This window comes from Ictalurus punctatus, chromosome 13, assembly GCF_001660625.3.
Source record: "Ictalurus punctatus breed USDA103 chromosome 13, Coco_2.0, whole genome shotgun sequence".
NCBI lineage: Eukaryota > Metazoa > Chordata > Actinopteri > Siluriformes > Ictaluridae > Ictalurus > Ictalurus punctatus.
The window spans coordinates 11,525,561-11,548,540 of record NC_030428.2 but is presented as its reverse complement, the minus strand read 5'-3'; the positions used below and the strand labels follow the sequence as shown (position 1 = coordinate 11,548,540).

At 39.9% G+C, this 22,980-nt stretch overlaps 1 protein-coding gene across 1 annotated transcript; it reads right to left on the bottom strand.

Moving 5' to 3' along the window:
- Positions 1-3,307: 3,307 nt before the first annotated feature.
- mpp3b (MAGUK p55 scaffold protein 3b) lies at positions 3,308-22,262 on the bottom strand. The gene is made up of 20 exons (XM_017482667.3): positions 22,091-22,262; positions 19,578-19,717; positions 19,311-19,429; positions 19,063-19,140; positions 18,119-18,199; positions 17,501-17,638; positions 17,124-17,205; positions 13,949-14,034; positions 13,715-13,789; positions 13,380-13,576; positions 13,175-13,239; positions 12,032-12,052; positions 11,372-11,407; positions 10,802-10,867; positions 10,278-10,439; positions 10,072-10,152; positions 9,789-9,882; positions 9,557-9,665; positions 7,450-7,578; positions 3,308-5,512 (listed from the first exon to the last, which is right to left on the bottom strand). Exons 2-20 carry the CDS (start codon positions 19,612-19,614, stop codon positions 5,333-5,335), a joined length of 1,836 nt encoding a protein of 611 aa, XP_017338156.2. The 5' UTR covers positions 19,615-19,717; positions 22,091-22,262; the 3' UTR covers positions 3,308-5,332.
- Positions 22,263-22,980: the final 718 nt, after the last annotated feature.

Here is a 22,980-nt window from a genome sequence, read left to right as displayed (position 1 = left end):
TTTCAGTTCTTATCAATGGCTGATCGCTTGCCAAAATACTGGCACTGACAATTTACCACATACAAAACCTAAGGAATATTAATAATTAACACTGCATGGAACAGAAAGCATGGTAATACGTACTCACTGAGCACTTTATTAGGAACAATACTAATACTGGGTAGGGCCTCCCTTTGCTCTCAAAACAGCCTCAAATCTTCATGTCATGGATTCCACATGATGTTGGAAACATTCCTTTGAGATTCTGGTCCATGTTGATATGATCGCATCACACAATTTTCAGGTGCATTTTCATGCTGCGAATCTCTCATTCTACTACATCCCAAAAGTGTTCTACTGTATTCAGATCCAGTAATTGGGAATTCCACCAAAGAACACTGAACTCATTGTCATGTTCATGAAACTAGTTTGAGATGACTTTGCTTTGTTACATGGTGCATTATCATGCTGGAAGTAGCTAGGCATTCAAGTGCTTGATGATTGGTATTAATGGGCCAAAAGAGTGCCAAGAAAACTTTCCCCACACCATTACACCACTTTCACCATCCTGGACAGTTGACACAATGCAGGTTGGGTCCATGGATTCATGCTGTAGGTGCCAGATTCTGACCCTACCTTCTGTGTACCTCAGCAGAAATGGAGATTCCTCAGACCAGGCTACATTTTTCCAGTCTTCACCTATCCAGGTTTGGTGAGCCTGTGCCCACTGCAGCCTCAGCTTTCTGTTCTTGGCTGACAGAAGTGGAACCCGACGTGGTCTTCTGTTGTTGTAGCCCATCTGCCTCAAGATTTGATGTGTTGTGAATTCTGAGATGCTTTTCTGCTCACCACAATTGTACAGAGTGGTTATCTGAGTTACTGTAGTCTTTCTGTCTGCTCGAAACTGTCTGGCCGTTCTATTTTGACCTCTCTCATCAACAAGGTGTTTCCATCTCCAGAACTGCTGCTCACTGGATGTTCTTTTCTTTACTGCAACATTCTGAGTAAACTCTAGAGACAGTTGTGCGTGAAAATCCCAGGGGATCAGCAGTTATAGAAATCACAGTTTTCCCCATTCTGATGTGAATATTACCCGTATCTGCATCATTTTATGCATTGCACTGCTGCCACACGGTTGGCTGATTAGATAATTGCATGAATGTGTAGGTGTACAGGTGTTCCTAATAAAGTGCTCCAATAGTGTATGTGGCATTTGAACAGGTATAATTTTAGTAGGGTACTTTGCCATATGGCCAAAGGTTTGCCGACACCTGACCATAACACTCATATGTGCTTTTTGAACATATTATTCCAGATTTAGTCCTCCTTTGGGGTTTAATAACCTTCAATATTTTGGGAAGGCTTTCCACCAGATTTTGGAGAGTGACTGTGAGGATTTGTGCTCATTTATCCATAAGAGCATTGTGAGGTCAGACTCTGATGATGGGAGAGAAAGCATGGGCCACAGTCAGAGTTTCAGTTCATCCCAAAGGTTTTCAGCAGGTTTTCGGTCAGGACTTTGTGTAGGCCACTAAAGTTCCCTTCATTGGAACAGGTTTGGGCCACTTAGTTCCAGTGAAGGGAAATTGTAATACAACAGTTTGGGGAAGGAACACATACTCTTAGCCTTATAGTGTATATGCTTGTACTCTATCTTCAATTGTTAGTAGCTTTGGATAAAATAAATGTAAATATAATCTGTTTGTAATTGTCATCTGGAATCCTCTATTGCAGAAGTACTGAAACTGGCCTGGAGCTGTGCCTGACTGAGGCTTAAACAGTGACTATAAAAGGCATTTGGCTTGTACTGTAAATGGGGCATTATTCACCTGATAGTTACATGGCTAACCACATAATCTGCCACAACTACAGTTGGATTAGCCTTCTCTTTCATGAAAAGCAATTTCTTCTATGTACCTGTCATCATTATGTAACAGTACATACATTCTACCAATAAGCTGCTATATTTCTTCAGTTATACTGTACCATAGAGCAATTTCATTAAAAAAAAAATAAATAAAATAAAAGTTAGACTTACCTTGGAAAAATAAAGCTGTGGGCACAGGAGAAAAACTTGCTCACTCTTAGGGCAATATTTAACTTTTCTTATAGAATGTTTAAGAGGATACCATCACGTTCCCATCAAATAGGACTGGTCCTGTGGCTAAATATGGCATGTTCAAGAGGTTTCTTTCCCTGCCATTTTATACAGTATGCTTCTCAAGGTTAGCTACCAAGTTAAGTGGGTTCCACTACACACAGCTTCAACTATGTAAGCCATGATGCAAAACCTGTGCAGCCAGTACAAGCACTTGTATGCCCACTGTCTAGGCATTCACCAGCTTAAAGGGTTAAGTGGGATTTCTGTTTTAGGTGTCCCCTGCCCCTAACTCCAGTAGCCTGGCATGGGATCACTCCCTTGTGCTGGAGTCCCTTAAATCCTCTCCTAGCAGAAATGTTTAGTTCAGCAGAAATGTTTAGCAGAAATGTACAGCAGAAATGTCCAATAAAAATGAAACTGAGAAAAAAAAAAAAAAAAAAAAAAACCTCTCCTAGCTTATGCAGTATGCCAAATAGAAATGGGTTTCTCCAGTGTCTGTATTTTTGCAAGCAATTACCTGTGCAAAATAGATTAGAAAAATTGCATGGCACACATTGCATGCGGTTATGAGTGGACCCCATATTAGAGACAAAAAGAGAGCAGCTTGGGACATACAGCTGGCTGTTGCAGTTGTGTCTACAGCAAGGGTTTTCAATGGTATTTTCTGTGCACTGTGATAGACCCACGCTTGGCAAGCATCCTAGGATTGATGCAATGTGGATAGCGTTACATAATCTGGCACTATTTGTACAGTGATTGCAAGAATAAAAATAAACTAGAGAAATAATCAGGCCATATATGACATTATCAGGCGATATACCACAGGCCTGATTGCCACATAGCCATTATAGCATAGTTTATGTTATATGTAGTAGTTTATGTTTATGTTAGATTATGGTCGTTTCTATTAATAATATGCAAAAGCACTTCATAGACTACAAAGGTATGTTAAATCAGCATTTCAGTAACTGAGTAAAAAATAAGGCCAGATTATATCCTCTAAATATAATTTCTAATTATTTGTAATTAATTATTTCTAATTTCTAATTAATTTCTAATGACTAAAGTTCTGAGTGGTATTTGGTACGGTATAACAGGTATGTAGAGTTGTTTGGCATTCAAGACAAACAGAACAGGTCCTATACCACCATCTAGTGCCAGACAGAAAAATGACACAAATAGTATTTTTTTCCATTAACAAAAAGTAAAAAGCATTGCTCAAGAATGACCATGTAAAAATGTATTTAATGACCATCATCCACAGCCACCCCACAATGTTGTTTCGATGTTTACTGGGTTACCACATGATTAAAAAAAAAACCCTGAAAAAACTATGCCTAATTTCTAAAATTAATACTTTATTAGAGTTCTCATCTTCTTACACGTTAATATAAAAATAAGAGATTTCCAACATCATGTCCCTAACTATGTATTAGCACACTTGTTCAGACGAAAGGATGACCCAGTCACAATTTATATTTATATTCAAACATTCTAAGGGTTATAAGGCCATAAGATGCTATTACTACATGACCCCAAGGTTTTAACATGCCTCATTCTTGAATATTATGATTTAATTGGATATTTTGTTTAAAGTTGAATATTGATATCCTATAAGATTTTGGTAACTTAAGACAATCTAGCCAACACATCAGTCATGGTTATAGTTTTTACAGATTATAAGATTCATAAACATTAATGATCAAAGGGTAATAAATATCGGTATTATTAACCCAACAATTCCCCAACAATGACTTGCAAATATACATGTAATATGATGTGATGTTATGGGACACTGGGATATATACACAGTCATCACATGTAGACAGAAATTCAGAATATGACGTAAACATCACTTTACGTAGGGAACATGTAAGACTTTCAATGGTCTAATTTAGGTCATATTACATATTGTTTTAATAGGAACACAAGGAGCACATAATGATAGTATTTACTGGGAAGAAAAAAAAAGCCCTCAAATAAATTTTAGTTCAGTATAAGGACTAATGTGTATGTTTGTGCACGAAAACAGTGGCAGGCCTATTAACTTCATTAGCTAATTATTAGCAGGCTTATCGTCACTTCTATTTTTACTTTCGCCCTTTTGCTTTCGGAAGGAATAATATGCTATTAAAAGTCAAGATAGTGTTGTTTAACAGCTAAGTAAGGCTAATTAACTGAACATGTCTAGTGGATACCATTAAGGACCAATAATAATAATGGTAGTGGTTTTAATGGTCTGATGGTTTGTAATGGAATTTGTAGTGGAAACCATTAGAATTTCTGTGATGGTTTCTATTGTGTTTTTTCAGCAGGGTTCATTCAGGTGGTTCTTTGCAGTAAATTGGAACAACATGATGGGGAAAGTGGGAAATCCTGAACAAAAAATAATAAACAAGAATTTCACTTCCTGTGATGTTTTTGCATCAATAAAATGTATTAAAATCCCTCAGGTCTTGCATTCTGTCTTGATCTATACTTCTGTTAGTGAATCCATTCAGTCATTCATAACATTAATTAATTCATTCATTCATTCATTGTTAGTAATCACTTTAACCTGGTCAGGGTTGTGGTGGATCTGGAGCCTGTCTCAGGAAAGCTGAGCATGAAGCACACTCTTTCACACCTTGGTCAATTTAACAAACCCAATACAACTACTGACAATCTGCCATGTGGCATGTTTATGGACAGAGGAAGAAACCCACAAAGACATAGGAAGAACATGCCCAAAAACGCAGGAGACCCTGGAGCTGTGAAGGGACAACTCTACCCACTGCCCACTGTGTGTATAGATATTGTTAACAACTTGTTAGGTTGTTAACCTGTGTTGTGTTGTATCAGGCACCATGTGCTTATTCAGCCTCCACTTCAGATGGAGCCTGAATCAATAATAATGACACCAAAAATCAATAATAACCAATAATCAAACAATTTCTCATTTCATCAAATATTTAAGGAGCACAACAAACAAACACTTATTTGTCCTATATTGCCTGATGCCCCAGTTATACTGACATCTACTGTCGAGCCTGTACATGAAATTCTGTTTGCATGGCTACTCATGTTTAAGTTCCCTCAGTTGCACTGTTGAGCCTGAGCCCTGCTTGATGGATGCAATTTGTTCAGACATTAATTCATGCAAGACTAGAGGCTCTATTAGCACAGTTATAAAATAGTATTTTAGATGCATTTCTGTGGTTGACACAGACACAGTCAGGTTTATGAGCACCCTGTTACAGACTGAGGAAGGATTTATGTTCGAACCCAGCTGACTGGAACCCACTGGAACTCCCTTTCTAGGCACTCGAGGATGCTCCTGAGCTCTGAACAAGCACTGCTGGAGTCTTCTTTCACTAGGATCCTATCCACCAGGTGGCCGTACTGCTGCTCTAGCTGCTCGGCTGAATGACGCATCTCCTGAAGCTCTTCCTCCTTTACACATTGAGCGACAGAGAAACAAATGGGCCAAACTAAGTGTGCATTCTGATAATTACATGACATAAATGATATATACAGTGCATCCGGAAAGTATTCACAGCGCTTCGCTTTTTCCACATTTTATTATGTTACAGCCTTATTCCAAAATGGATTAAATTCATTATTTTCCTCAAAATTCTACAAACAATACCCCGTAATGACAACACAAAAGAAGTTTGTTTGAACTCTTTGCAAATTTATTAAAAAAAAAAAAAAAAAAAAAAAAGCATATGTACATAAGTATTTACAGCCTTTGCTCAATACTTTGTTGAAGCACCTTTGGCACCAATTACAGCCTCAAGTCTTTTTGAGTATGATTCTACAAGCTTGGCAAGCCAAGCTTTTCAGATCCCTCCAGAGATGTTCAATCGGGTTCAAGTCTAGGCTCTGGCTGGGCCACTCAAGGACATTCACAGAGTTGTCTTGTAGCCACTCCTTTGTTATCTTGGTGTGCTTAGGGTCATTGCCTTGTTGGAAGATAAACATTCACCCCAGTCTGAGGTCCAGAGTGCTCTGGAGCAGGTTTTAATCAAGGATGTCTCTGTACATTGCTGCATTCATCTTTCCCTCGATCCTGACTAGTCTCCCAGTTCCTGCCGCTGAAAAACATCCCCACAGGGATGTAGGAATGGTATTGGCCAGGTGATGACTGGTTTCCTCTAGACATGAGGCTTGCCATTCAGGCCAAAGAGTTCAATCTTTTCATTTCTCATGGTCTGAGAGTCCTTCAGGTGCCTTTTGGCAAACTCCAGGACGGCTCTCATGTGCCTTTTACTGAGGAGTGGCTTTTGTCTGGCCCCTCAACCATACAGGCTGGATTGGTGGAGTGCTGCAGAGATGGTTGTTCTTCTGGAAGGTTCTCCTCTCTCAACAGAGACACGCTGAAGCTCTGTCAGAGTGACCATTGGGTTTTTGGTCACCTCCGTGACTAAAGCCCTTCTCCCCCTGATTGCTCAGTTTGGCTGGGCGGCCAGCTCTAGGAAGAGTCCTGCTGGTTCCAAACTTCTTCCATTTACGGATGATGGAGGCCACTGTGCTCACTGGGACCTTCAATGCTGCATAAATGTTTCTGTACCTTTTCCCAAATCTGTGCCTCGATACAATCCTGCCTCGGAGGTCTCCAGATAATTCCTTGGACTTCATGGCTTGGTTTGTGCTCTGACATGCATTGTTAACTGTGGGACCTTATATAGACAAGTATGTGCCTTTCCAAATCATGTCCACTCAACTGAATTTACCACAGGTGGACTCCAATATATCTCAAGGATGATCAGTGGAAACAGGATACAACTTCGTTCAATTTTGTTCAATTTTGAGTGTCATGGCAAAGGCTGTGAATACTTATGTAAATGTGCTTTTTTTTGTTTTTTATTTTTAATAAATTTGCAAAGATTTCAAACAAACTTCTTTCACATTGTCATTATGGGTTATTGTTTATAGAATTTTGAGGAAAATAATGCATTTAATCCATATTGGAATAAGGCTATAACATAAAATGTGGAAAAAGTGAAGCGCTGTGAATACTTGCCAGATGCACTGTAATAACAACAAGCTCGGTTAAAAACTACTTCACTTGCATATACAGTACCATCTTCTCCTAATTGGTCCAGATTGTCTCTCAGAAATCATGGCCTTCCATGTAAATGTAATCATGGGTTTAAATAGTGTACAATTTAGCAACAATTTCTTTCTTTCTTTCTTTATTTATTTATTTGTTTGTTTGTTTGTTTATTTTACCAGATGTAATTTCATATTTCAATACATTTTATATTTTATTATCATCAAAGTTAGATCACTATGGTTTGCTATTTTTACTCTTTTTTTTTCCAGAGGTGAAATTTGAGATTTTAGAGGCATCATATACATGTCTTGTGGGGTTTAAAAGCTCCTACCGTGAGGTGTCCGTTGTCGCCTCCTGATGGCGATGTGGCTCTGCTGCAGTGGTGGTGGCTCTCAGGGATGAATGGCTTGACAAATATCACATAGGGCTTAAACTCAGCTGTGCGAAGGATTTTTAGAGCCTGGTCATTTATAAGGGATGAAAATATTGTAATTAACCATGGCAGAGTGGCATGTGAGCACAATTCATAACAAACATTCACAACAAACAAACAAATTAAATAATAATCATCATCATCATCATCATCATCATCATCATCATCATATAATAAAAACTTAAGCTGTCATTAATTATATCAGTACTATGGACAAAATTAAAAAAGTCCTCTAGCAAAAAGGTTTTGGCACCATGCACAAAATGTTTTCATGGATTTTTAAAATTGTGTATAATGATTTAAAAATTCATTCTTATAACTTCTTGAAAAATAGCAGTGTTTTCTCTGAAATGTGTGTGTAATTTGTATTGACAACCCTTAAGAATATATCAAATAAATGCATACAAATGTTCACACTTGGAAAAGTCTATTCTTTTAAAATTGCTCCCATTCCCCAATAACCATACTGTTGCCTTTTATTGCTTTTTTGTTCATTTTGTGTTTTTTTTATGGGATATTAATTAAACAAAAGATTCACATATATAAAACCCATCACAAGTTTGCAATAATATTTGGAATGTGGGTCCTAAATTCAACAAGTGTTGTGTGGCATTTTCATTTTGATATTAAAGTGGCCCGGCTGTAAATGCATGGTCTCATTAAGGGTTGTTTTATTGCTGTGTTTTGTTGTGCCTGTGTTTTGGCAGTCAGATTCTGATTATTTCATCAGCGTCAGTCCGTGGCAATATGTGGGCCAGATGAAATGGTTAGTGCTGACCATCATCAGTTATTTATTTGGTATTAGGGATAAAGGTAGCATCTATACCTTCCCCAAACCTTTTAAATGTCCTCCCAGTCCTGGAATGAGACATACTGAGACTAATTCATGAAGCAAAAGTACCTCCAGTTACTATCTCACATGGGAATTTAGTATTCTTAACGCTTTTTTTAGCTGTACTGGGACCTGGGAGAGGTCTGGTACGGAAAGACACACAAAAAACTGTTAACCAGGTAGTCTCTGGCTTTCCGAACATCTTTAAATCAATCATTGTCCTAGACTAGAGCATATAGGGCCAGACTGTGTCAAATCCTACTCTTACTATAATATTTGTTTATTCTAATGCTAACATCTATGGTGAGTCAATTTGTGTTTACTGTCATTGCCTGCTGCTGCTGTACAACTGTACTGCACTTCATATTAGCACACAGCTAGCAGACTAATAAACTGCTAGTAAACTAAGTCCCAGGTCAGATTTTGTTATTTCAGTTTTCATCTATGTATTCAACAGTACCCAATCCTGTTTAAATATATAATAATAACCAAGATTTTGTTTATCACTAAGGTTAATCAAATTAGCATGTTAGTTAACTTAGCATGCAGATTCTGTGGCTAAAACCTTTCTGTTTCTTATGTCATCCTGTATTGCATAGCACTCCAAAATACACTGTATACACTAGAACTGTATACACTAGAATTAAACTAGAACATTTTGTACCTTTACCTCATGTAAATTTTTATCATAGACCTTGATAATACAGCAAAAACAAAAACAAAAATGCTTAACCTATTAATAAGGGGAAAATTAATAACATCCATTTTCTGTACCGCTTATCCAACATAGAGTCATGGGGAACCTGGAGCCTATCCCAGGAAACTCAGGGCCCAAGACAGGGGACACCCTGGACGAGGTCCCAACCCATCGCAGGGCACAATCACACACCTACTCACACACCCATTCACATACCCATTCACACACTACAGACAATTTAGAAATGCCAATCAGCCTACAACACATCTTTGGACTGAGTACTCGGAGGAAGAACAAGTACAGGGAGAACATGCAAACTCCATGAACACAGGGCGGAGGCAGGAATCGAACCTCAACCCCAGAGGTGCGAGGCAAATGTTTTTATTATTATTATTATTATTATTATTATTATTATTATTATTATTATTATTATCTAATAATAATATTAAAATGTTAAAAGAGAGAGAGAAACTAACCTCAGGTTGAACATCCACCAAACACATTTTGTTTCTGGCCAGTACACTCCGAACAGACTCCAAACTTGTCCCATATTGGTTATCTTTATATTCTCCATACTCAATAAACCTAATGCAGTAAAGCAGGTTGAAATTAATGTTGTACATTATTGTACATTTACTTTAATGATTTATTGCCGATAACAAAAGTGACCAAGAGAGTAAAAATGTCTTATATTACAGGAGAACGCACTTGTTACTCTGAATGTCTGCCTCAAAGGCCTGCTTTGAGATGAAGTGGTATTCAACACCCTCTTTTTCATGGCTCTTCCTTGGCCGAGTGGTGTCTGTCAGAATACACGTTCAAAATGTGTGTTCATTTAAAAAAAAAAAAAAAACACTGGAGTTTTACATAAAAGGTATTACTGATGAGTCCCTGAGTTATACTAGGAAGATGTGAGACTACTTTTCTACTCTGAGAATGTCTCTCAGCTGTACAGCTCTTTATTGTGTCTGATCAGGAAAAGCCAACTCACGTGGTACAGCTATTCCATATCGATGTGGGTTCTCAGCAATCACTCTTTGTTTCAGTTCATTGATTCGAGCACCCAGAGACCCTTGAGGGACAATTAGAGAAAAGGGAGAAAAGAGTGACGGAGAAAACTGAATCTTGCTTCTTTACCAAATGCCAAAAAGACACATTGATATGGTTAACATTAGCACCAACTGTCTTGATTCTCACCGATTAACACCACCAGTCTGGGTTTGTCTGAAGGCGTCTGCTGATAGCGTGTGACCTCTTCATAGACGAGAAACTTGGATTCTCCGGACTCTGCAGGCTGAGAGTCTTCAGAAGAGCTGTGCCGATCCTTACGACTTAACCGGAAACTTCTCCTAAGACTTGCTGAAATCCAATGGAATACAGTGTGGTACCAGTGTGATAAGGACATTGAACAACATGTTCTTGAAAAAAAAAATGACACTGAAATAAACTGATATGAAGATATGTTTGGACGGGCAGCACAAAATGTCAGGTTAAAGAGAAAATATAATAATGGTTGGAGTGAGGTGAAGATAAATAACAAACAGGTCTCAAGGGAAGCTCCTCTTTGACATCTGAATTCACTTTTGCTTGTTTTTTTCCCCTCAGACAGCATAAGGATGCTGTATTATTAAAAAAAAAAATTCTACAAGTGAAATTATACACAAAACATAACCATCATTCAGCTGCCACACATGAAGACATACAGAAATGGGAAGGTGTACCTGAATAGAACTCCCAGGAAAAGGCCTGACCACAGGTGGGTGCCACCGCCTTACACTTTGGAGAAACTACAACTAGTATTAGACCATCATCACACATCCAACACTATTTCACTGGGACGAGCGACAGCAAGCTAGCAGCCATGCTGCAGACTCTGCCATGTATTCAAAACAAAGCTCCTCCAAGATAAAGCCATACGTTCCAAGCAAAGCTTGCCTTAAAGCATGAAGTGCCTGACACTGACAGAAGACTCCTTCCACACATGGCACACACACACACACACACACACACACACACACACACACACACACACACACACACACACACACACACACACACACACACACCAAGCGCCAACATCAAGACAGACAGGAAAGCGGCTAGACAGCAGCAGTGCGGTGAGCTGTTCCTTTTAAAGTATTAGTTGGGCTTGACAAATGCAATACACATATATCTGAAAGTGCAACACTTTTTTTTTTTTTTTTTACAATGCCACTTTACTAAGCGTCACTAAATGCCAAAGCCACATTCAGCATGAGTGTGTGTGCGAAGGAGAGTGCTGTCTCACCTACCTATGTGCTGTCCACTGCCCTCACAGTCACAGTCCTCTAGGAAAAGGTAGGAAAGGGGAAAGGAGGAGAGGATGTGATGAAGAAAAGGGAGAATCAATAAGGAGCTGGGACATGTATACGAGTACAGAGGCAATATCATAGCAGGTAGCAGGTTAGGCAATGGGAGACAGGATTACACATCAGAAGACATAAGGACAGGAAAACACAGGGCCGTCTCAAGTGGTGTGTGGGCAACGGGCTGAGGGAATGGGACTCGTGTGTGTGGTGTGCGCATATAAATAACTGAACATAACCACTGCATGTAAGACAACATAGCAATTTAAACAATTCTAATTAATAAATACTTAAGGATACAGGAATCGCAGCAGGTGTTTTACAAGGGAGTATTTTCAGTGTGTTGATATCACAAGATTTCCTGCGGAAGTGCACACCAACACTGCCACAAGTGTACAACGTGTAGAGTCTGCACATCATTCAACAGTGGTCTCAGCTTTAGCAGCATAAGTGGCATAAGCAGTGGACATGTGGCACTTTAAAACTCACACATGATGCTTCTATTACAGAAACCTTGCTGTTTGGGACCAGAATTGCACATTGTACATGCAATCCATGGTAATAAAATAAAAAAAAAAGGCAAAAAGCTTTTCCCCAATCACATACCTTTATCAGAAGCCTGGTCATCTGTAGCAAGCAGAGTGAAAAAATGGATAACTGAAGCATCTGTTTCTGCACAAGATTACACCATGGTAAAGTGAATATTCCATGCATAAAAATATACTCATGCTGATATCATATCATATCATATCCATCCATTCATCCATCTTCTATGCCACTTATCCAACACAGGGTTGCGTAGAGCCTGGAGCCTATCCCAGGGATCCCGGGGCACAAGGCGGGGGACACCCTGGACGGGCCAAACCATAACAGGGCACAATCCCACACACATTAACACACCTATTCACACCAATTTGGAAATGCCAATCAGCCTACAGTGTATGATTGGGAGAGGAAACCAGAGAACCTGTAGGAAACCCCTGAAGCACAGTAATCATATCATATCATATCATATCATATCATATCATATCATATCATATCATATCATATCATATCTATTTTTGTTTTGTTTGTTTCCTTATATTTTGCAGTAAGGCGGTGGGGGGTGGGGTGGGGGGGGCGTTTGCATGCACAATATACACTCAGCATTCACTTTATTAGGAACACCTGTACACCTGTTCATTCATACAATTATGCAATCAGCCAATCACTTGTCAGGAGCACAACACAATAAGGTTGGAAAAAGTCCAGGCAACGTTTTTATAATCTTCAAAAGCCCAGTTCTGGAGAGCCTATGCATATTGTAGACTCAGATTCCTGTTCTTGGCTGACAGAAGTGGAACCCGATGTGGTCGTCAGCTGTTGTAGCCCATCTGCTTCAAGATTTGACATATTGTGCATTCTGAGATGCTTTTCTGCTCACCACAGTTGTAAAGTATTGTTATTGGAGTTACTATGCAGGTGTACAGGCATTCCTAATAAACTGGACAGTGAGTGTAGACATAATAACAGATGCTCTGAAACAAACAAGGTGAAATGGCCTGGGGTTTGAACAGAAGGGCATTAATCTGTTAATGGTTTGACTTCTGTATGATTTTGGCTGCAGTAAAGCCCTGTTTCCATTTCAGACTGGCCAAACATCTTGCTGTCAGATTAGAGGGACCAAAATAAACTCATAACGACACTGTTGCTGGTTAGACTAGGAGCGGATATGTAGGTCTGATGGTAAGGTTCTTTTAGATTACTTACAGGGTGGTACACTTGGTGACTTAGGACTCTGGTACGTGCCAGTTTTCAGCCTATGTGCCATGCGCCTGCACAAATAATTAAGAGATAAAAGTAAGTTATCCAGCAGATATTTTAGCTGATGTATGCTTAGCTAAAATATTGGACTATATAAAATCCAAAGCATACTTTGCAATAGTCACCACAGTTCATGTATAGGAGAGCGCACCTCTGCTGGAAGTGTTGTGATGGGATAAGGCCAGCACGCAGGTTGCTATCACCCACACGTTTGGCCTGCCACCATGTAGAGTCGTCCTGACTCACCACCTGCAGGATGTCACCTCGCAGGAAAGGAAGTCCTGCCTCTTGGCAGGGTGTGGCCTTGTCTTCAAATGGGGTGTAATCAAATAGGGCCCTTAAATAGACCTTGTAAACAAACCAGATAATATATGAGAACACAAATATATGTCTGGTTCAATAACTCAATAAGAATATAATTTTAAAACAGCTGTATCCAGTGAATTGTAGAAATCCTGGTGGATCATAATGACTGATGCCATTCACCGTACTCTCCTTGTGTTTGTCCTCCTCCTTAATGGCAGGGATTATCTTCAGAGTGATGGAGCCCTGAGACTGTGACTGCAGTCAGAGGTTTAAAAAAGTATATAAATCAGTCTTTCTGAGAAGCAGCATGATCAAGTGTATATACAGAATCTGACCTGTGTAATTCAGTAAAATATATTCTGCAAAATATGAACTGATGATGCAGTACCAGTCTGCAGACTGCAGAATACGTACCAAAATTTGACTGATCTCATCAGGTCTCTTGTGGGTGATGAGATTTCCGTTAACTTCCCTGAGCTCATCTCCCACGTGCACCAGCCCTGTGGATAGATACACATTGCAATCCAATCCGTAGCTTTCAGGATAGGCATTGTTTTTGGAACTTTGTGAATTTCAAACAAAATGGTTGTACCATTCAGAAGGTAATTATCCTTAGACCTTATTTTGTCCAGATATGAGAGCATTGAATGTATCCCTCCAAGTCTCAGAAGACTAAAGTTCCATCAAAACTTCAGCAAGCATGTGGGGTAATCTGTCACTCTGACAGATGGGAACATTTACAAATATATGTGAACTGCTTGTGTCATACTGTAAGTAGCTAACATAAATGGGTTCATAGTTTGCCAGCAGCCTTTCTGGAGTAAATATTAACTAGCTAATATGACCTCAAAGGTTATGTACATACAGTGGTGCTTGAAAGTTTGTGAACCCTTTAGACTGTTATACATCATAAGATTTTCACAAAAGTTTTAAAAGTAGATAAAGAGAACCCAATTAAACAAATAAGACAAATATTATACTTGGTCTTAAACTTTATTTATTGAGGAAAATGATCCAGTATTACATATCTGTGAATGGCAAAAAGTATGTGAACCTTTGCTTTCACTATCAGTGCAGCAATAACTGCAGCTAAACGATTCTGGTAACTATTGATCACTCCTGCACATCGGCTTGGAGGAATTTTAGCCCATTCCTCACTACAGAACAGCTTCAGCTCTGGGATGTTGGTGGGTTTCCTCACATGAAATGCTTGCTTCAGGTCCTTCCACAACATTTCTATTGGATTAAGGTCAGGACTTTGACTTGGCAATTCCAAAACATTAACTATATTCTTCTTTAACCATTCTTTGGTAGAATGACTTGTGTGTTTAGGGTGCTTAGGGTGGTTGTGTTGCTGCATCCTGACATTTCCTAAAGAAACTCTGGTATAATTCAGAATTCATCGTTCCATCAATGATGGGAAGCTGTCCTGGCCCAGATGCAGCAAAACAGGGACAAACTATACTACCACCAGTATGTTTCACAGATGGTACAATGTTCTTATGCTGGAATGCAGTGTTTTCCTTTTTCCAAACATAACACTTCTCATTTAATCCAAAAATTCTTTTTTGTCTCATTCATCCACAAAACATTTTTCCAGTAGCCTTTTGGCTTGTCCATGTGGTCTTTAGCAAACTGCAGAAGAATAGCAATAGTGCTTTGGGGGAGCAGTGGCTTTCTCCTTGCAACCCCACTATGCACACTGTTGTTGTCTGGACAGAATACCTGTGTATGACCTTGCCTTGTCTCGCCTTGTCTCATCTTGTCCTGCCTTGCCTTTGCCTAGCACTCTGGATTTGATGATATTTCTGATCTCTGGTAGATTGACCCGGCCTTGTGATGACATTTTGTACTGTATTTTAGACTCTAACCACTTTAAGATTTCACTGTGTTTGACCCCGAACATTTTATCCATTTTGTACCAATCTACCTCTTGCATGTAAGTCCATACAATGTGTCTGAGAGCCCCATGTTTCAGTAGAAACAGTGAGTAAGTGATATTTGCCTTTAGACCTATAGTTAAAGACATCAGTAAACAGGGTTGGATATTTTATTATTAAAATATCTATGATGCTAGTGCATTAGTGTGAATATGTAAGGAAAATAAGAGGAGCACCTGTTCTTCGTGACACTTTGTTGAATTTTCCTTTTATTTGTCACCTGTCTTGTATGTTATTCAGCAAACAATACCCTAGCACCAGAACAATAGCTGCTGCAAATTTAGAACCTCTCAACAAGAAAGCCATTACACTAGTGAGCGATAGTGAATAAATACATGACATATGAAGAGCACAGTAAACATTATGACATATGATGTGCAAAGTGCAAACACAATAGCTACACAATAGGTTTATTTTCTATTGAAATGTTGCCCAAGGCGACCACGGTTACCTAAGGTACTTTGCATATACAAGCGATGAGATCCCATACTAAAGACTGCGTGTAATTCTGCAAAATCAATCAGTAATCTGCTAAAGAAAGGTGATATTTTATTAAGTTGCTATTACATCGTGCTAGTATTATAGGGGCACACTGTAAGGTAAAATCATTTCATGATGATTTCGTATGATAAAAAGCATCTCTATGGTATTGAAGATCTTATCTGTATTTTATGAAATTACAGTGCACAGGAATAATCTGAAGTATTTGTAAGGGCTACGTGCCATCTCGGATTAAATGACTATGTCGGGCTTGACCAAACAACAAGGATACAGCCTGCAAGAAAGCCGCAAAAGTGCTAGAGACAGGAGCTGATGCTTGACTTTAGGAAGCAGAGTGTAAACCACAAAGCATTTAAATCAAAGGAACATTGGAACAAAGGATCAGATGCTTCAACCTCCTCAGAGTCCACATAACTCCCATTACACTCATCAAGAATGACCCACTGCAACAGCCTCAGGACTATGAGGAACCTCAACCATCACGCATGGATCCTCACACACTACAAGTAGGTGCATAGTGGAAAGCATAATGTCCAACTGCATACAGTCTTATACGCCAACACCACCATGTCTGGAGCAGGTCGTTTTCTGACAATGCAGAAAATAACTGGAATGACCTTACCACAAATAAAGGACATTTATGATAAGGGATCGCACATAACCCAGCTACCATCTGTTTGGCTCTCTACCATCTGGTAGGTGGTACCAGACTATTCAGTGACACACAAATAGACTGAGGAATGTGGAAGCATCTATTCCAGAGCTGTTAAAATACTCACTGCCAATCACACACACACTGGTCGTTACAGACTTCAACAAACACTGTGATACAGGAAGGCCATGACAAGTACCATGTTTATATGGTAAAGGCTTATAATTTGTGTGCCTAGTGAGTAAACTGCCATAATTACAATAAAGATGAATTAAACTGAATTGAATTGTCTAGTGTGGGTGGCACGGTGCTGCAGCCGGTAGTAAATCCATCTGTTGGACGCTGTATTACAACATTCATTTAAAATCTGGTATTGTTTAAACAGGATTTGTCTGATCATACACTGTTTTCTGATAGCAGACAAAGATTGTCTATTTGATCCGTCTGCAGGAGAAAAGGAGGAAAGCAGGAGAAGCAGGAGAGAGAAGTAACTCACCACTGCGGTCAGCAGCCCCGCCCCTCATAATCCTAGCGACCACCACTGCTCCAGTGACCTCATCCCTGCGGATGGTCGCTCCCTGAACACCAAATGTTCCAGTCAGATCACATAGCATCACATTAACATCTGAGTGTGATAAAAGAATCAGACCAAGTGAGAATACTACATTCATTTGAATTCTATTTACCATGTAAAATGCATTGATACACATACACATGGTGACTGACACAAGCTCAGTAAAGGCAGTGTTACAATCTGATTTATATCAGACATACCATATATGACCAGATCCAGATATAATGATGGTTCTGCTTTTATGACTGACCCTTAGTGGTGTGAAGGACAATGTGTGGTGAACTTGTACTGAAACTCACTAGAGGCTCCTTGCTCTTCACTAGACGAACAATCTTGACCGACTCCTCCTCCAGCTCATCATCTAGATCATCAGGTAATGGAGGCAACACGGGATCAAAGTTCTTCTGCGCTACGGTGTCGTGCACTGTTAGCACTGCCTGGGGAGACATTGCACAGAATCACGGATACACACACACACACACACACACGCACACACACGAGCAGGGGGAGGACGGTCAGAACTAAATCCGACACACTGACAGTTGACAGTTGCCAAGGGGTGAAAAAGACAGAGAGAGTATGTGTGAGAAAGAAAGACAACACTAAGTAAAACATGGTTTATAAAAGATACCTCGGGCAGAGAGAAAATCAGCTTAATTAAATTGTCTTAAAATACCTTTTGACAGCATTTCTTTATAGCACACAGCATTAAAATGTCAATCTAATTAAATCTAATTGCCCCATCATGTTATTAACGACAGTGATTATATAGGGAAGTCTGTATCCTGGCAGTAACTTGTCGGTATGGGTTGAAAAAGCTTTGCTGCTGTAATTGATAGCTGATAAAATATAGTTTAGGAAAGAAGGGGACATGTGTGTGTGTGTGTGTGTGTGTGTGTGTGTGTGTGTGTGTGTACCTTCACATGTGGAGTAGTCAGTAGCATAAGCAGCTCCTTCTCATCTCCTTCTAATGGCCCATTCTGCAGCTCCTCAGCCACCTGTCAGACACAGCACATGCCTATAACACCAGCCGTTTCCAGCCATCTTGCAGTAGACCATGTGGAGCTTTAAAAAGCAGGAATATCTTTGCTAATGAATCTCATTACTTAAATCTACTCTAAGTCGTCAATTCATTAAGTCAGTGTACCATATGTACCAGTCAGGGATGTCCAATCTTTCCAATAAAGGGCCTGTGTTGCTGCAGGTTTTCATTCCAACTAAGTAGAAGCCATGGATAAGATTGGACATGCCTGATTATAAGATATTTAATTACTGACTTGTAGGGGGGTAACACAATGATACTATTTGTATCTGAACCTGTGAGTGTGGTGGCTTAGTGGTTAGCATGTTTGTCGCACAACTTTGAGGTTGGGGGTTCAAATCCCCCCTCTGGAGTTTGCATGTTATTGTGCTTTGGAGATTTCCTCCTCCCAATCCAAAGACATGCATTGTAGGCTGATTGGCATTTCCAAATTGTGTGTGTGATTGTGCTGTGAGGTGGCTTTGGACCCAGGGTGTTCACTGCCTTGGGCTATGAGTTCCCTGGGATAGGCTGCAGGCTCCCCACTAATCCTGAAGGATTTTTTATTTATTTTTATTTATTAAATGTGAACTCTACCACAATACCCTCAGAAACACTGGGAAATAACTCTGAGGTAGAATGCCAGCACTCTCATCATGGGCTGTGAATTCTGGACAGTTCCTCAACCTGCTGGGGATTCAGTGTCATTGAGAATGGTCCACTACCACCCAAAAACATCTGGTCAGCACTGGTCTTATGGACTATTGACACCTCTCCTACATCCAGGTCCAACACCTATCCTTTATTCAAGGAATGCTGAGGAGATAATCAAACACTTACATCCTCTGCCAAGCAGGCAGCACTGTGAAGCACAGGCGTCGGACTCTGCTGTTCGTACTGCCTGAGGCGCTCATGAATCTACAGCAACGCAAACGTTCAATGGTCAGGACAAACCTTACACACACACACACACACACACACACACACACACACACACACACACACACACACACACACACACACACACACACACACAAACACACACACACACACACACAGGTGCTTGCAAAATGTAACAGTATACACACTCTCATTAGGTAGCCAAGGCTTCTCTCACTGAAAACCTCTCGGAGGAACACCAGATCCTCTTTGTGATTTGCTCCAGGGTGCAGCTGAGATGTGAGCAATGCTAGCATCTCATGTAGGCCTGGACAGAGGATGGAAAAACAGTTGGACGTAACCTTCCTTACTGTCCAGAAAGAACCCCAGAAATGGTGTATAAACATGATTGATGTGGTATCCATTTTCAAAGAAGTAAGAAAAGGAACATCACACATATAGCATCAAGCTCTTACCTGTGTTGGGTGAGAGGACAGGCATGGCTTCTCTCATTTAAAAGCAAGACACACAGGAAAGTAGACAGCAGGTGTTTCCCCCCTCAACTCCTCACTCTCTTCCTTGTGTCTCACACTAAGAATGAGCTCATCTGACAGTCCTGTAATACACAAGGAGAAAATTAGTTCTACCACTGGCTGCTGTTTCTGAATTATTTACTGCTTCTGCATATAGAGATTTATGGAGCAGTGTTCTATGATGTATTCTAAGGTATCTCATTTTATTAAAAGAAAGCAAAACGTTGAGGGGGAAAAACTACAAAAGTGTGGTGGCGCTTTTAAGAAAAAAAAAATCAGTTTTCTAAAGGGTAAAAAGGGTCAGTTTTGTTCTTGTGGTCAGCATGAATGTGTACAGCGCTGTGTGTGTGTGTGTGTGTGTGTGTGTGTGTGTGTGTGTGTGTGTGTGTGCAGTCAGGAGAAACATGATCACTTTAAAAATGCTCCCAAGAGAAAAACTCTCAAGTCCTTGTGGCTCTAGAATCAATATTCTATCACTGCTTTCTTACAGAATGACTTTTGCAGGTCGTAAACGATTACAGCTCATAAACATGTTTTGTTTTTTGTAACCTTAGAATCCACAGCAGTAACTGTTTTATTGCAACGATTGTACACAATCATCCCAGCAATTGAACCTTTATAAATCTGCAGAGCTTGAATATACTCTTCTCATGCACGCACTGCTCTTATACAGTATGAGTTTCCTGTATGAGCTACTTGGCTACAGGTAATCATTCACCGGGACTGATTATAATGACATGTCCCTGCCCTTGGAAACTCAAGGACAAATGAGCATTTATTCCACATGATACACTAAAGGAATAATCTTATTTAATGAAGGATAAAACCTGTTTAACCCTGATAGCATGCTGTACACAAAATTGCCTTGGGACAGTATTGCATGCACTTGATTACTATCAGAGTTCAAATTTATGTAATAAATATACAGAATAAAGGCTAACATTTATATTAGTTCTGTTTTCCACACATCTATTCTGATTTGTGTGTATATATATATACATTTTTAAGGCAGATAGCTTGATAATCCAAAAATGTTCAATTGTTTTTAGTGGAGCTGATAAATAATTTAAGGCAGGCTATAAAATACAGATAATTAATCAGACAATATATGAACAATATCTGTCCGCATTGCTTCATTAATAATGTTTGCAGTTTGAGCTTATTCAGCATTTATTCATCCTGACCACGTGAAGATTTGGTGTAGACTCTCCATGCTCACTAATCGATACTGGTTCCATATGAAGATTTCAAATATCCCAAAGTCTCCCTCCCTCTCTCTTTCCCTCTCTCTCTCTTGCTCTCTCTCTCTCTCTCTGATTACAGTGTGTGATAAAAGGATTACATTGACAGGATTTGCAAGCCATCATGTTACAATTACAGCTGGTGGATTCTTACAGTGCATATGCCACACTTTGGATGGGCTAGCATTTCATCACGGCATTCCCAAAACCACAGTAATCATCTACAATACAAATACTGTTCCAGTCATGTTCGTATGTGCAGCATTTCTCTTTCTACATTTCGGGATCATTTGCTAAAATACTACACACATTTTTTTTTTTTTTTTTTTGTAATTTATCCACATTTAGATTGAACTCAGTTAAGCCCCAGGACTGTAGACTAGCTTGAGATGTCCTCTTGTCCTCCCTGATCTGTCCATTGGCACCAGGAGGGCTTCCTGATGAGTGATCAGGATTGGCATTGAGGTGAGAGTCAGAAGGTCATCCTGCCATCACCCTGCCACCATCTGTCCCATCCACAACCACCACCAGCACCACCCTCTTCTGGTCTCTCATTAGTACTGGAAGCTTTGTTTGTTCAAATGTTCATATTTTCTTTTTTTTTCTTCTAAGTGTACGTGCATATAAGTGCATGCAAGCATCATATTACACTACAAAGTGGAGGCAGGGAGTGTAGAAATATTGTCATATTCAGACAAAATACACAGAATATCTGCCAATATATACACCTCAACTGGCACTGACTCTCTAACATACATCACACACTCGAAAGCATGCACATGCACATGCACGGTTATACACTCTGTCATGCCATGCTGAAAATCCAATGCATTGAAGGATCAAAGCATGATAAGGAAGGAAAGGACTGCCTAAGTGAGGAGTGACTGTTAGAGCTACGTAATCTACATCTCTTCACTCCCTCCATGAGAAATCAGATCATTAGTTCAGTTGCATTATTAAGTACATGCAAAGACCAGGTGAAGGCTGGTGGCTGATGATGGCTATGGAATAACTCTGAACACACAACCATACCTCAGTAGCAGATAGAGACATTTTGCCAGGGTCTCTTTCCCATGCTCCGTCAAAAAGCAAGTCAACCGAAAACACACTGCAGGATCCTTTTACAAGCTGAATCCCTGCTGCTCATTCTGTCTGTAAAGCGGATTATACACCCAAACCAACCATGCCAGAGGGAACAGCCCCTGCATCTCTTACCTTGCCTGCCTTGTGCCTTGCTGTGTCTCTGTGTGTGTGTGTCTGTGTGTGTGTGTGTGTGTGTGTGTGTCTGAGTAAGGGGGTGTTTCTTCTTCTGAGGGAAGCTCCCTGTATTGCGCTGTAACCGTGACTGCTCTACTGGCTCGATCCACTATCAGGGCTTTGCCGATGCCTATTCCAGTGCTGTGACACACTTCCCCCTCCCTCTCTCTCTATTCTCCACATATACAGTCTTTAGCCTTGCCTTCATCAGTTTCTCTCTCTATCACCATCCCCCACCAGCCCTTTTATTGTGGAGAGCTGATGGGAAGTGGATGCAATGTGCTCATGTCTATTGTCCATCTCTGGTGTTCACACCCTCCTCCTTCAGCCTTCAACTTCATGTTCAAGCTCTTTCAATCCAACTCCACCCCCTGTCTCCTCTTATTAACCTCCATCACAAACCTAAGTCTGACTTAGTGTGACACTTGGAATGGATATGAGTGGCAAAAGAGCATTTGTTGTCTGTGGTTTGGGTAGACAGAGACTGAAGAGGATCAGCTAGAGAGTCTTATTTGTCATGTGGCAGATTTAAAAAGGACTATCTGTCTGTCTGAATGTGCAGACACAGTAATAATTCCCTGTATTTGGTCTTTTGTTCAGTCCTGTACTTCCAAGGCATTTCATGAATGTTTATAATCATAATCGATTTATGATGTTTTTTAATTGATACATCAATCCAAAACTTCAAGTCATGACTCTGCTACTTAGTAACTTGTAATAAAGTCAGAATCAGAGGTAATATTATATAAAATTTTATTTGTTTGTTTGTTTATTAAGGTTTCTTCTAAAGAAAAAAATTCAAAATCCATAGCCAGGGTCAGGGAACATGCAAACACACTTAATTCAAT